The sequence below is a fragment of the Dermacentor andersoni genome, chromosome 1 (genome assembly GCF_023375885.2).
Source record: "Dermacentor andersoni chromosome 1, qqDerAnde1_hic_scaffold, whole genome shotgun sequence".
Taxonomy (NCBI): domain Eukaryota; kingdom Metazoa; phylum Arthropoda; class Arachnida; order Ixodida; family Ixodidae; genus Dermacentor; species Dermacentor andersoni.
In genome coordinates, this window is record NC_092814.1 from 158,381,216 (window position 1) to 158,397,313 (window position 16,098).

A 16,098-nucleotide genomic window follows, 5' to 3' on the forward strand; every position below is an offset into this window, starting at 1 on the left:
TCTGACCTTTTCAAAGAAGCTGAGCTTTGCACTTCTGCATTTAAAGTCAGACATTCTTTTTTTTTTTTTTATTTCTGCCCGTGCTCCTGCTGAATGTTTCGTGCCGACTGCCATTCAGAAGGTGATCCAGTAGCACACCGCTCTGGGAGAATTACACTCTCAGGCACAAGATGAAGTGCCTGTCTTTCGAGCTTTTTGACCTCAAAGGAGGAAAGTGCGTTTTTCTCTGCACCAAGCATGCGGGGCCTGCTTCCATGAAAGTAGTTCCATTTTCACGCCACTGAAATATAACAAGAAAAGCTACACCGACAGAACTGGCTCAAGCGCCCCCCTTTTTTTCCCCCAACGTCTCCCACCCACCAGACAGTTACGCAATCTCAGCAGCTGCGCGTCACGCAATGCTGCCTCGCCACGTGCAATACCGGGGAGCAGTGCGCCCCGATGCTGCGACACTGAAATCGGAGGGGCCGTTCGCATCGCGAATTCGATGCATTTCAGAGCCTGGCGCGCTCCTGGCACGGCGCCCGTCCTGAATCGCGTCCTGTTGTCCCGCCTCGAAGCGGCCGCCTCAGTTATCCCCGCCATTTGTCCGAATCCGGCGAGTATGGGGAGCGGCTGTGAGCCGGGCCTTATTTGGCGACTTGATTCTGAAACCAGTGCCATCGGGACCTATACTCGCGCGCGCGTCGTTATTCCACTGCTTTCCGGTGGCGTCCGGTGGCGCCTTTCTCCGCAACCCCGTTCCTACTCTTCTGTTCCGCTGTCAGCGCTCCTCGATTCTCCAAGTGAGATTTCCATGCGAGCCGCGCGGCCGTTGCCGCTGACTTGAAATGCGAGTGTCGTTAGACTTCTAAAGGGTGAAGAGATCTCGGGCTACGAGAGGGGGAGCGCTTATTCTCGGAACACAGTCGGAGACGACCATCCAACTCGTCGAGGGTTGACGGTCGAAGCAACGCGAGTCTTGGATGCGCACCGAAGCGAATGACATTAATTGTGACGCTGACCGCTGTAACTCCGGCGCGCGACTGCATCAGCGTTTAGCCTTCGTTGCGAGACCTGCTTCTAGAAGCAGTGCGAAATCTGTAATAACCAGCCTCTTTTCCGTCAACGGCCAGCGAAAAATTACTACTTCCTTCATTTATTATAGTCTCACTGCGTGTGCTTAATTAGCACGAGAGTCTGAAAGGCGGTCCCAGCGCTCGCGTTCCCGGAAAAAGCTCGCAGAGTCGTCTGTACGCTTGAGTTAAAACTGACGCATCCTGTAGTGCATTAATTTAAGCTGCATTAACGATCGAAGACGCGCTGCGCAGGACAGGACAGAGCCAATAATAGTTGGTAGCCTGATAAAAAGTGCATGCGTTATGCACAAGCTGCATTTGCTGTTATGTTTGCCTGTGTTTCGGATTATTTTTTTTTCCGACAATGCTTTTTTAGCCACCGCATCACTTCAGACAGCAGCATGACTTTTGAGACATGTTGGTGGTCCGGCCATTTTGCGTTCGCTGGATAGTGCTTTTACCTCGAATGCCTTTGGTGACTGCGAACTGCATGTATAAAGGGTATTTATGATTTGTTAGTTTCATGCCTGTAGCTTAAGTTTTCCTCAAGTTCCTCTTGGATTTTTACTCTTTATGTCATGCTGATTCATTAGCGGCGTATCTGTGGAAGATTTGCGTTTAAAAGCCTATCTTCCTAGCTTTGAATTACAGCAGCCTTATTAACATCTTCACGGCTACTATACTGCTTGTTGAACAGTGACACTCATTTTAATTATAAAGACAATCTAAGACGGCATCGCATAAATGTTGCCTAAATACTTGCAAGGATCGAAAACTCTGAACAAGCAGAAATATTACGGTGCAAGAGTCTGAATACTAGTTTGGGTTAATCACTTCCCAACACTTTTTCGGGTTGCTTCGGAGAGAAGTGGAAATGTATTGATTATAGAACTTATATTTAGCTGTTTGAATTTCATTTTGACAAAGCTGTGCATGTTCATGGTACAGTTTCCAAGTTTGATCAGACCACGTGAATTTCGCTTTTGAGTATAAGCGCTTCCTTTTGCTTATGCAGCGTTTGATGTTCGTGGTAAACCACGTATCTTTTGTAGATGATTTGATTACAACCTTTGGATTGTGTTTGTGCTTTAATGAGGTAAGTTTGTCTCGAACGATTTCTCCAGTTTTCATCTATTCCGCTCAGATGGATTGAACATAAGAAGTCTGCCACAAAGGATGACATTCCGTTGTTTATCATTTCAGAGGTAGCGCGCGAATAATCAAATATGATTCTATTTTTCCTTTTATTTTTTTTTTTTTTTTTGCTTCGGGAATTTGCTTTGTTGCGTAAAATTCACAATGCAGCGCTTTAAGGTCACTTATACTCTTAAGGGAATAGATATTCATATTTTCCGGGTGTTTGGTTGGTACGACGTCAAGGATTGCAAGGCCATGTGGGGGTACAGTGACAACTTGTTGTAGATGAAACAAGGCGAGAACATCAAGAAAATTTTGGCATTCTTGCTTTCTTGCGCCATTTTGGGTCTGCAAAATTGCCATTAAATGTCAGGGTAATTGAAGTCTCCGGCAAGGATTATTGATGCCGTCGGGAATATATTTTGCACAAAGTCCAATGAACCGTTTACGTTCTCAGTGAATTCGCTTGGTGAAGTCGGCGGGCGATAGCAGACCCCAACGGCTCAAGTTGCAGACGGAGATCATTTCACTGACACCCATGAAATCTGATGGCATCGCTCAGTTTCAATAATTTGTGCTTGCAGATCCTTCTTGACAGCGATTAAAACGCCTCCACCTCAGCAGAGAATCCTATTTTTTCTGAATACAGAATAGTTGTTTGATATAGCTAGCTCGTGATTAACAAAATCCGGAGATAACCAAGTTTCAGGTGCCGAGTATTATGTTAGCGGCCTACGATTCAATAAAGCCACGAAGTTCGTCTTACTTGTTAAACAGGCTCCAAAAGTTTGAGATAATAATGGATAAGGCAGTATCAGAGCATCCTTTTTGTCACTGTACCATCCCAGGCTTGTCAGACCTCCGTCTCTCGACTTGGAAGAGACAATCAAGAGCGCCGTGCAAGGCACTATGCGTACTCTCACATGCTCTTTGAAACTGACGAAATTTGATGTGGAACTAGAACGACTTCAAGCAATCCGACGATGTGCTGAACGAAGTTACCGACGTACGAAGACAATGGACGATTTACGGACCACCAGACGCACGCAAAAGAAGATCCAGCGTCGGTTAGACAAGCGCGAATCGCAACGTTGGACTGCCTTCTGTGAATCGCTAGATCCACGGAAGCATGTATCACAACTACACAGAGCTATCTCCTCATGCGATCCTTTCTTGTAAGCACCGAGAAAGGCCATACTTCTCTACACTATAGCTAGCGCGGCGTCCCCCAGGGCGGTGTACTGTTAGATACGGGACCTTTTCCTGAGCCTCCTTCGAGTTCACCAGACCACATCGAATCGCGCCACACCTAAGTAAGGAACGCAGAAGCAGATCTACCCCGTTCCCGAGGCGCGGCACGTGCAAACGAGTTGGCGTCCCCATCTCGTGCGCCGCAGGTGGAGCTATTCACTGCTTGACTCTTCCCGAAAGTGTAGCGAGAGCCTGGCACTGTTCCAGGTAACGTGGGTCCCGAGGCAAGACGGCTGTAATGCACCGTGAAGCCCTGGTAGCAATCCCCCCATCCGCCTTTGTGATGGCAGTTGAAGACCGGGACGGCAATACCGCAGAGAGAAGTAAGCCCTCGGACAATTGGGGCCCAAGGAGCGACCCTGTGCGCCGGGTGTGACACAATCGCACGGGCGCCTACCATTGGCCAAAAATGACGACACCTGAGCGGGCTCGCCGATTGGCCGAAAATGCGTCACCTGAGCGGGCTCGCCGATTGGCTGAACGTGACGTGACTTCGAGACACCAAAGGGCTTAAAAGCCAGAGACCGGAAGCAGCAGTAGAGCATTCCTTCATTCATATCTTTCGAGCTTCTTGCCACGGGCCGCAGCGTCCGAGTTGCTGCCGGCCCGTAGTCACTTTATGACTGTTAAGTTCTTTGTACTCTCACTGTAAATAATGTAAATAAACCTCCAGTTTTCATCTCAAAGTCCTCCTCAACCTCGGCCAACTCCCGCACGCAACGGCAAGGTCCAAAAAAATCTGTGGGACAGCAATTGGGATCGTCCTCCAGATCCTACAGTACTTAGCCCTGTGTTATTTAATCTGACCCTAACTGCTTTCCTTGAGCACGTGCCAACCACAGTCAGGCTATCAATGTACGCGGATGACATCTGCGTATGGACGTCTGCAGTAACACGCCTATAGTTGCAAGCGAGAATTCAGAGAGCCGCCACCCAAACTGCTATCTACCTACGTAATCAAGGACTGGAAACTTCTTCCGAGAAATGCGCACTAGTGCCATTTACGCGCAAACCCATGACAAACTGCAGCTTAATGATAAATGGCCATATAATACCACGGGTTCGATCGTACAAGTTTCTAGGTGTCATAATCGACAGGGACTTGTCATGAAGCCCTCTCGTATTATACGTGAAAAAACAGTTTACAGGCATCTGCCACCTGTTCAAGTTTTTCACTGGCAAGACCTGCGGAATGTCGACAAGTTCCATGTTACAACTGTAAAGGGTGCTTTTTCTAGGCTATCTGCGATACAGCATGCCAGCAATAACCAACACAGGTAAAACGAATCTACGTACAATACAGTCTTCACGCTCAAGCGCTCCGGATCTGTCTAGGCCTGCCTCGGAGTCCATCAACAGTGGCTACGATCGCATTCGCTAGAGACCACTTTGTCAAGACCCACATTGAAATTGAAGTGCTCAGGACCCAAATAAGGCATCTAGCCAGGACTCCTCGTCACCACTTAGCCTCTCTACCAGCGGACAGACCACGGACATCTTTCAGCCAGACGATAACCGCATATGATGAATCATTGCCAGCTTGGTTCACTCCGGCTGCGGGACCTTCGATTACTCCATGGTGCCTCGCTCAGCCAAAAATCAACCTAATGATACCTGGCATCGCGAAAAAAGCTGATCTATCATCACCAGCCCTTAAGCAGCTCACGCTACTATTTTTGTACGAGAACTACCGTGACTCTACGCATATCTACACTGATGGATCTGCCCTGCCAAACAGCTCCGCGGCGGCAGTCGTGATACCAGCGAAAGTTACAACAATCACATTTAAGACGACTCACGCGAGAACATCGATGGCAGCAGAGCTCGCAGCGCTCTTTACTGCCCTTCATTACATTGGTGATGAACCACCACACAAGTGGACCGTATTCTGCTATTCGAAGGCGGACTGCAGTCTCTACTGTCACATTTACGACGCGGACCGTACGAACAGCTATTTCACATTACAGAGACGTTACACCATATAAGTCATGCAGGTCATGAAATAATCTTCCAGTGGTTTCCTAGTCACTACGAGATTACCGGCAATGAACGGGCGAATCAAGCTGCCCGCTCAACCCATACTGAAGAGCACCACGTCCCAATTCCACTTTCTAGAACTGACGCAGCACGGAAGCTCCGCCTGCTTTCTCGGCAGTGTACCACGTCGCAACGGAATGAGCCACATTTAAGAAATACACGACTGTACTCCCTTGATCCCACATTAACTCTTCGAGCGCCATCACAGCTTCGCCGTGGAGACGCCACGCTTTTATATTGACGGTGGTTTGGCGTTGCCTTTACCAAAGCTTATGCATTCCGCATAGGGATGACCGACACCGCAACCTGTGACCACTGCGGCCACAAAGAATCGTTTGACCATATTTTGTGCACCTGCCCGCAGTACAGTCCACAGAGGGAACGCCTTCGCCACGAACTTGACCAGCTAGACGACCAACCGCTATCGGAAAAAAGAATTCTACATCATCGAAAGGACCTAACGTCACAGAAGAAGGCCGTGCAAGCACTATCCGATCTACCGGCCTTTGTGAACGTCTTTAACTGGAAAGCCTTTTGTGTGTGTGCGTCTCCGTGTGTGCGTGTTTTCTTTTTTTGAACGCTTTCCTCTCTGTCGTCTTTCTAACCCCTATCTCCCATCCCCAGTGTAGGGTAGCAAACGGGAGACTGATATCTGGTTAACCTGCCTGCCTTTCCTCTTCATCTCTCTCTTTCTTCCTGATCTACCTTGTCAGGGACGGGCTTGGTTTCAGTGTCTACAGCGCAAAGAAGGAGATTGTCAAGCAAAACAAAACCAACGGAGCCGTGCATCCTGCACGTAAGTTTGTATTTAGCTCTCCTGGGTGCACCGAAACAAACGAATGCATCTGTCCTACTCTGCCTCGACCACCGAAGCAACCGATCCGAACGCGATAGGTTAAAACATCTACACCCCTGTCTTGACATAAACACTTCTACAATTAGACACACGTGGGATCTGCAGCCGAACAAATAGATGCGTCGCAAGAAATGTTGACACACTCACTTATAATGTACAAACGGTACCGTATAAGGGCAGGAAATTGGCCGCAAATCCCTCTGGGTAGCAGTCGTGAAGGCGTGATATAGTGGCACAGATGGCGCTACGTTCAGGATGAACGCGCTTGCTTTATTGACCACGCTGTAGACTCCGCCAAGTCACTCGCTGTAACCGCACGTGTAGCTTGATGATCAGCCACAGTCGCTTCGGCGTCAGCTGGTCCAGGACGGTAACGACGAAGAAAATTGGCATGCCGTGAACTAGAATGTACAAACAGAACCGTATAAAGGCAAGAAATTGGCCGCAAATCCCCTTAAACATTAGCAGTGCGAAACAATAACAGAAACCTGAAAATGGTGTCGTTTTTTTTTTTTTTTTTTCGCGTGGTTGTGGCCTACCTCCGGGATCGGCCCACGCAAGAGGCCGCGTTTCTACCAGAAAGCTCGCCTTCGTGCGCAGTGCTCGCCGCCAGCGTTTTCCGGTAAACATTGTGGTTACATAAGCTGCAGTTTCCAGGAAGAGTGAGAAGCCGTCAGGGATCTTTGAATGATATCGCGTTCCACTCTTAAAGGCGAAGCTTAAGCATCCTCCAACTTTATTTCGCTCAATGGCCCATTTAACGATTTCGCATCAGAAGAATTACGGGCCCAATCAAACGCCTTAGCTAAGTCTACTTGGAGCATTGCTAGTTGGCCGTGGGAGCTGTAACAGTGTTCCAATATTGTACAGGTGATGTGTATGTTTGTTTGTATTGAGCGGCCTTTCGGACCGCAAGTCTGGCGAGAACCAATAAGAATCGACATTGGAAATTGTAGTTTCTTTGAGAACAAACCCTCGACGCGTGCGCCCCGTGCCACTTGTCTTCTTTTCTCGTAAAAGCTCGTCTTCTGAGGCGCCGCGTTACACTTCACTATCTCCGGGATCGGCCAGTGTCATCAGTACTTTCTGCGTAGCATGCTACGTGGCAATTGTGTGGCCTTGCGGGCGACTTCATGATCGCCCAAATGTCGTGCTTTAAGATTTATTCGCTAGAGTACAAACGTCATCGTCGTTTCACATAAGCCACATAACGTAGCCTTAGATACGTACGATTGCTTAACACGTAGTCGCTGATACTCGGGGTTTTGCTCGTTTACGCTCGTCCACTGCCTATGTAGAAACCGACAATTAGCATTTCGTAAGCTCGCATTCAACGGTTGGCGTAGAAATCGTGCCGTTGCCGCCATGCAATCGTCTTCAACGCGACCGTCGTCGTGCTGCTGTCGTCACATGTCACGTACGCTCGCAACCCAAACATAACTACTCAATTTACAGGATTACGTTGGTCCACCGCCTATCGTTTTGCGGAACACCAAATAATGTTGTCTAGCCAGCTACCTGCAAAATGCTTCGTATAACGTCGATTCCCACAGTGCATGGGATCTGCACAATTTTATCTTTTTTCTTCTTTCAGAGCTTGTTTAAATATTGTCTGTCTGCGGCTTCACATGGATACTCCAATCGCGCGTGTGGTTGACCGACCTACCTTTCCTTCCTCCCTTCTCCTACTAAGTATGGCGAGCGTTACTTGCAAGACCAACCGCAATGTTCGATTAGGTAATTATCAAGGTTCCACTAATACCCTCTTAGCTCGGCAAATTAATCAACTAGTATAGTAAGTGGTTTACTGAGCTGAAACTGAAACATCTATGCAGCGTATCAGAAACACTACAATGGATTTTGCACTAAGTTTCCCGCTCTTAAATCAGCATTTGGAGGTCTCAAGCTCAGCGTATCAAATATGATACGTTGGGCTTTGGGGTCAAGGCAAATATAATAGGGGGCCACGTTGCAAGAGCCCACTTCAAACCAGGCAGTAGCGAGGGCGTGCCCATTTAGTCGAATTTCTGACACTGTCACCAGTTTCGAGATGGCCGTCGCCCAAATCTACTGATAAATACTTCGTGTTTCATTTAGTTTTGTCTGCAGGACGCGGGGAAAGCATTTTAGGAAATTATTCTGCGGAGCGCCAACGTAATGCGCACAGCAGTTTCAGCACGACTGTTCTGCAACTGGTGCCAACCTCTCTATTTCAGTGATAAATAGGCACTACTTGGTTACTGCCTCGTTTTAATTTCGCAGTGGTTCAATGTGCCATAAGTAGGTATTATTTTAGTTAGAGAAAGATTCGTAATTGGCTATTTGAACATTGCGATTTGCCAAGCAAGTAATGTCTGTCTGTTCAAGTAATCCGTTTGAATACGTGGAATTCTGATATCTGTCATAGGATATTGAAAAACACAGATACGGGCATGTTGAGGAGCTTAAGAAACAAACAAACAAGCAGTAAATATTCTTGGTTGATGGTATCCAGCAACCCACGGGAAAGCAAAGTATTAAACGCTGTTTGAAAATTATAGCGTATATTTTCTTCGTAATTTAGTTAGTTACCTAGTTGGTTAGTTAGTTATCTTGTTTGTTTGTTTGTTTGTTTGTTTGTTTGTTTGTTTGTTTGTTTGTTTGTTTGTTTGTTTGTTTGTTTGTTTGTATACTTACACACGTGCGGGAGTTTGCGCGAGAAATTTGCGAAAGCGCTCTGTCTGAGAAGATTAGGGCATCGATCATCAGTGGTAGGCGACTAGGTTCGCTTTTTGTAACTACTCGTGAAAATAGGGCGCAACGCAGGTAATAACCGGGCGAACTTTTTTTTTTTTTTTTACAGGAGAACCACTGCATGCGAATCAAGATCCTCGGTGACTGCTACTACTGTGTGTCGGGTCTACCGGTCTCCAGGCCAAGCCACGCCTACAACTGCGTCAGGATGGGCCTACAAATGATCGAGGCCATACGGTAGGTGGTGATGTCTCTTCGACCTTGGTCCATACTGTAAAGATTGAAACTATTCAGTTCGCTGTCATATACAGCGTGACTGTCTCGTTCCTGCATTTTTTTTTTTTTTTGCGATGGAAGGGCGCATGGTTTGTTAGTCACCGTTAGCGGCAGTGCCGGTCACCGAGCTCTCATAGAGTGCCGGAGCTTCTGGCGCAGTGTAGGCTGTGAGAAGTAGGTGCACTGTTGCTTTGACAGGTGTTATTCAAACGCCATGCAGCATTCAAGACTTAGTACAAGAAAGGCAGCATACGGAAATGAATTAATGCAGACGAAAATCTTGAAGCTCAAGCGCGATGGTGGCCAATGACGCTAATGATTCCAACAAAGCAGTTATGAAAGGAAAAAAGAATGAAAAATGAAAAGGATCGTTAAAAATAGGGCTTAGGTTTTCTATTAGTATTTTTTCATAAAACAAATCGCCGGATTTCTCGATCCTTATATCAATAACGTTGTTTTTTTTCCTATGTTCAGAAGTCTATCAAAATATAGTCCCTGCTTTGCTAGGTCAGCGTTGTGTTCCACCGCTCGTCGTTGCCTAATAGGCAAGAATATGCAAGAAGGTATAGGCAAGAATATCCTTGCCTATACCACCTATGTGCATGTATTGAGTGCGTCTCTCTCTCCGGACAATATTAAGCCGACTGAACTTGAAACCCTTCTACGAATCGAAGATACTCGAACCGTGGCCACATCCCTCACTGGCACAAAAAAAAAAAAGCGATTCGTGCACTACTACAGTATTTGAAGGGCACCGGTTTGAGAGGCCGTTTGTAGTGTCCCTGTGGATCCTCGCACGCGCACTCACTGCTCACTTTCTTCCTCGTTCTATTTCCCCGTTTCCTTTAACCCCAGTACAGGGCAGCGAACTGGACGCTCGTCTGGGTAACCTCCCTGCCTTTCCTCTCCTCGCTTTCTCTCTCTCTTGAGTCACCGCCCGCCAACTAGTTCAACGAAATGCACGAGTTGCTTGCTACCTATGGAACATTGGCGCAGTTTTTTTAACAGACTGCAACACTGAATTCCTGTGCCGTGAGGGCATGTTTCAGTTCATAGTGGTTCGCACGCCTCAGATGTTGCACACAATGCAGTACACTTTTGTGCTGAAATTTCTTATTTAAGGATTTAGGCATCTGGGGACATCTGCTGCACTGCATGCGTGACGTAGGTGGTGCCGTGCTGTATACTTCGTCGTAGTTTGACTTTACTTTATCAGGCGCGTCATATTTCTACTGCTCCAATCTTCTTTCTATATTTCTATCCTCTCTGTCCTGAAGAGCTGGCAAGTGCTGTGCTTTTTCCGGTTGCTGGTTTCTAAACCTAGTTTGGTTCAGAAATCAAAAAGTCCTAAATTCATTCTTTTTTTTTTCTCTGCCTGGCCCATTTTTGTGGGTGGTATAGTACACTCTGTGTTTGAGGTGAATCCCCGTATTGCTACGGACTATTTGTCAGGTGAGACGCCGTCTTCTTCGTCGTCGTCGTCACCCCCCTCCTCCCCCGTACACACACTTTTTATCTATTAGCATGCTTCTGTCTCCAAACAGATTAATAATGATCGACACCTGTACAAGTGTTATTCATCATTATACCAATAACACAAGGACAATCACAGGTGACTCATTCACCTTCAAAAAAATTCATATTAATGCAGCTTCTTTCCTTGAATGTACTTATTTAATAAGATGGAAGGGTAGACTATAGAGCTACGATAAAGCAACCCAATCACATTTTAACCTGGAAGACAACAAAGCTGTCACAATCTCCTAATGTCTCGTGATCTCTTTGGCATATCTTATTCTGCACAAAACCGGCCAGTGATAAAGACACCTATTTTGGGGAACGGCACTTTACTGTCGCATAGGCCTTTCACTATCCTCTCTCAGACTCGCTGAAGCCGCGTCCTCTTTTCCCGCATTGTTTACCATGGAGAGAAGAGGGGCTGCGAACTTTTAGCCAGCGTTGACGCTTCCTTAGACAGCATGCGGAAGTGGCGGCGCGCGTTATTAAACGCAACGAGTGCCTCTTGGGCCGCCCATTTCCCGAGCTCTCAGCCTGCTGCTTTAACATCATTACCCGCGTGAATTATTTATGAGGCGCCCCAGGCGTCATGTACAGTTTTGCTACTCACCCTATCGCTGGGCATAAACGTGTTTCTTCCCGCGGAGCGAGCGGCTATGGGTGCGCAAAAGTTGCCGATTCTATTTTGCGTCCTGCTTCATTGTAAGCGCGCTTAGGCGCCCATCGCGGAAGCGCGCGACTTTCCAGGGCCACCGTATCTCTGTAGGCCCCACGAACGCAACTGCTCCTGTTTAGTAACAAAGGTGCCATAAACGCCGGATCCGTGCGCTATGCGCGCGCAGGAAACTAATGAAGTTATGCCCCACGCTCAGCGAGCATCGGTGGCCGCGCATGTCTTTTGCTAATTGTGAATTACAAGAGCTGTTTCGCACATCTTTGGAGCAATGCATTGAGAAAAAAAAAGGAGGCTAGTAAATGGAAAGAACCCTAACTACTGCGCACTTTCATTTTAAGATAATGATTTCATTATGACCACCAATTATCCTTTAGGATCCTTTAGAGACGGTTGCCATAACAAAATGAAGTGCGCGGCAGCTCTGCGTTTACCAGCATTGATAAATAATATGAAAAAAATTTAGATTCAGTAGAGTGTGAACGGGAACTCCCGTGCGAAGAACGCGTAGATGCGCAGCATGATAATGCGAGCTCTAGCAGCGATGCATTAAATAGCGTGTGGGTTTCTTGTACGCTTTGTAGCGCATACTGCTGTTGAATTATCTCGACCTATTATATTTCAAGGAACCGTTTGAAAACAATCACTACTTGTGAGTACGCGTTACCGGCTACTCGTAATGTCGAATAAGGCGGCAAAAGATGGCGCTTGCAGGCGATACAAGCTGTTCTGATGAATCGAAGCCGGTATTCACTTGGATATCTTACGCTATCCTTCGGTATCTTGCGCTATAGAAGGCGACGAAGTTGCTCTTTGCTAGAACGTATCCGTCTCGGCTAGCTATATTTCGTCCAACGTTCCACGATTTCCGGGACGCTTTATGCCTCCTGCCTTGCAGCCATGGACTCGGAGACTCCCACAGGCCCGCAAGGCCGGAAGCCTGCCACTCCAAGCTCTTCAATGACACAGCGCACCTGGTCCACTAGCAGTGAAGATTACACTGAGATTCCTGCTCTCGTGACCATGGACTGCCATCCCGCCAGGCCAGAGGTTCGCTATGACAAGCTCCTCAAGGAAGCGAGGCACTTTTTCGAGCTCTAGCGAATACACTGAGGTTACTTCAGTCACAGGCGATGATTCATCGGATGGCAGCTTTGCGTCGGTGAGGAGCCGAAAGGCCAAAAGGAGACTCATCAAGACGTCATCACCTGGAAGTACATCAACCCTGCAGGAAAAACCTGAGCGCTGGCCGCACACCATCCTCTTCATACCTGTGGATTCTTCCACCAGCCTTCAAGGATTAAACAGGCAAGCTCTCTGCGTTTTCCTCGAGGGAATAGCGCCAAATTAAGTTAAGGAGATCTGACTAAACACGCGGGGAAAATATCTTGGTTGTCGACATGACCCGTAGAAATGCACTAGACAAGCTCCGTCAGATAACTTAATTGGAAGACACCAGAGTACGACCGGTTATACCAGTGGAAGGAACCTGTACTATCGGCGTAATGTACGACATTGACCTAGCAAATTACGAACGCAGACCTGCCCATTCTGATTAAACTGGCGTCGCTCTGTGAACGTAATGTTGAAGGGCGACTACATCCCTTTGCATATCAAAGTTGGTCACTTCCGACATGTCGTTCGGCCATTTGTCCCCAAGCCGCTTCAATGCCACAAGTGTTTCAGGATCGGACATGTCAAGGGCACCTGTGCAAAATCTACAGTGGGCTCCCGGTGCGCGGAGTAGCACACTGCAGACGTATGCCGCGCAAGAAATATTAGTGGCGGCAACTGTAATGGCTCTCACGAGGTCACATCAGAAGACTGCCCAAAGATCAAAAACGAATTTACTATTCTGAAACAAATGGTTAGAGACTCTAGCTTCTGTAAAGATCCGGCGTCGAGGTTGTCATCGACGGAAGCGTACAACGCAAGGTGCAGTTCATGCACAGATTGTGCCAACGAGATCGGCTTCAAGTTCAAACAGACCCGAGCTCACAAGGAGGCCTCAAATGGAAAAGCCTTCCCCTGTAGGAGACTGGCCGCTGCTCCCAAGCGCCCATCATTCCAAGGAGCCTACACTCTTGATGCCTCCATCGAAGCAAACGTCAGTTGATGATGTGTATACACTAGTACGCCGAATCATTCCGATGCTGCGGTCCATAACGGATGTCATCAGAGTAATGTTTATCGCCATCGAAAGTCCATCCGTTCGAAGGGGACTACAAGGGCTGGAGTCGCTGAGCCCACTCCTAGCAACCCTCGAGTGAATCATGGCTGACAATCCGCAGTCATTTCGTAAGGAGGTAAGAGAATCATCGAATAATCAGTGGAACGCCAGAGGTCTAATATCTCGCATTGCTGATCTTTGCCAGTTTGCATACTTTAACTGATTTCCAGTCATCGTTATCTGCGAACCAAAATTATCACACCCAATCAGATAATCCGGCTGCGAGTCAATTACGTCCTCTTGCAAGAACGAAATTAGCAAGGTCGTCTTCTTTATTCGCCGTGAACTTACGTCGTCCAGCCTGTGCAACCTCATGACGGCAATCAGTATGTCTACCTCACCGTTAAAAATAGAAAGCTCACCTTTACACTCATAGCTGCGTACCTGTCTCCATCAAGCCCGTTTGACATCGAATAATATAAGATATAAAAGCATGTCCGGTCTTTCGATTATCACTGGGGACTTTAACGTTCATCACACCATTTAGGGAAGCTCAAAAGTCAACGCAGCGGGACGAAGACTCGCTTCATTTGTCGCCAATCATGACCTCTTCCTGTTGAATGACGACAGGCCTACATTTCTACAGGACACAGTGTACAGCAGCTGCCTGGACGTAACCTTTGTATCGCGCCACTTTGCCACGCGCGTTAAGTGGTTTTTGGACATTGAGACACATAGGAGCGATCGCATCGCCACTTACCTTAAGATGAACGGCATTTATAAGACTGATTCGCCTAGAACACTATTCAGAATAGATTGGATGGTATTTAAAAACTTCCTAGAGGCCGCTTGTCAGAAAAGTCTCCCCTCTGGACGACAAGAAGCTAATAAAGAAGCGGCTCAGACCGCTATGCGCACGCTCATGTGCTCGCCTAAGTATTCGCAGGTCAACCTGGAATTGGAGTGACTTCGCTTGATTTGTCGTCGCGCCGAACGAAGATACCGATGCGCGAGGTCCCTTCACGATCTAAGGATAGCACTCAAAAAAAGATACACCGTAGCATAGATAAGCTGGAATTCGAGTGATGGAAAAAATATTGTGAGTTTCTCGATCCCCGTAAACCACTATCTCAAATATGGAGAACTGTGACAGGCTTGCGTCCTCTTCCTGAACAACGCTTCCTATTCAAGGGCCTAGCGCTTTTCCAACGCCGACAAGACCTCGACGTAGCGGAATATTCCTGTGGTATGATTGCAGGCTATTCAAGCGGCACAAGTTCCCTTACGTTTAACTGCGTTCCGGGCACACGGGATTCAAGCGTGCATCTGCCTTTCACCGCTCAGAAGCTCGACGCGGCCCTTGCCTTATGTGATCAGTCGTCATCACCTGGCCCAGATGGTATATCTTACCATATACTGTGCCACCTCTGTGAACAGGCGCGAAGTGCACTGCTGCACATCTTCGATGTGTCCTGGTGGGATGGAAACGATCCTCAAGAATGAAAGACCAGTCGCCTGGTACCCCTCCTCAAACGTGGCAAGTCTCCTCTAGAGATTACTTCATACCGCCCAGTCGTGCTGGCTAGTTGCATTTGGAAGGTGATCGAACGAATGATCCTCGCCAGACTTGAATGGTACCTGGAACACTACAAAGTTTACCCAGACGCGATACCTGGCTTTCGACGTCACCGATACTCCATTGACAACGTCATCGATTTGTTAGGTACGTTCAGCATCAATAGGCGTGTAAGCTATTATCTGTCACCATGTTGCTCGACATCAAAGGAATATATGACAATGTTCTGCATGGGACTATATTAGAGGCTCTGGAAATGGTTGGGCTCGGCAGTCGACTCTATCGTTGGACACGCAGTTATTTACATGTTCGGTCTCTTTGTGAATACCGAATACGCCCAACTTCTCAACATTATACACACCGTGGAGTATCACAGGGTGGTGTGTGGAGCCCAAAACTCTTCAACCTTGTGCTCATTGGTCTCATAGAATATCTGCCAAATACGGTGAAGTTGTTAATCTATGCCGATGATATTTGCGTCTGGGTGTCTGGTGTAACGCGTCCTCGAATGCGTGCAAGGTTGCAAAAATCTTCGACGTTGATATCGACATACCTTAGGGAACAAGGCCCCAGGATTTCTGCAGAAAACTGTACATTGGTGGCATTTAGCCGGAAGCCAATGACTTCGTACGCCATATCCATCGATGAACAAATGATCTCTTATGTAAGGATGCACAGGTTTCTTCGGGTAATCATCGACCGTGACCTCTGTTGGAGTCCCCATGTGACCTACCTAAAAAAGCGCCTAACAGCCATCTCTCGTCTTTTCAAGTTTCTTGGAGAAAACGTTTGGGTTACTTCAGTACACGTGAT

General features: G+C 47.5%; 1 protein-coding gene across 1 annotated transcript in view; it reads left to right on the forward strand.

Annotated features, from left to right (window-relative positions):
• The window catches only part of Ac76E (adenylate cyclase type 2 Ac76E), an 875,452-nt gene that overhangs the window by 651,389 nt on the left and 207,965 nt on the right, over window positions 1-16,098 (forward strand). Inside the window, exon 7 of the mRNA XM_050195342.3 lies at window positions 9,182-9,309. Coding sequence (XP_050051299.2) covers window positions 9,182-9,309 — 128 coding nt within the window. The remainder of the gene's footprint in view (window positions 1-9,181; window positions 9,310-16,098) is intronic.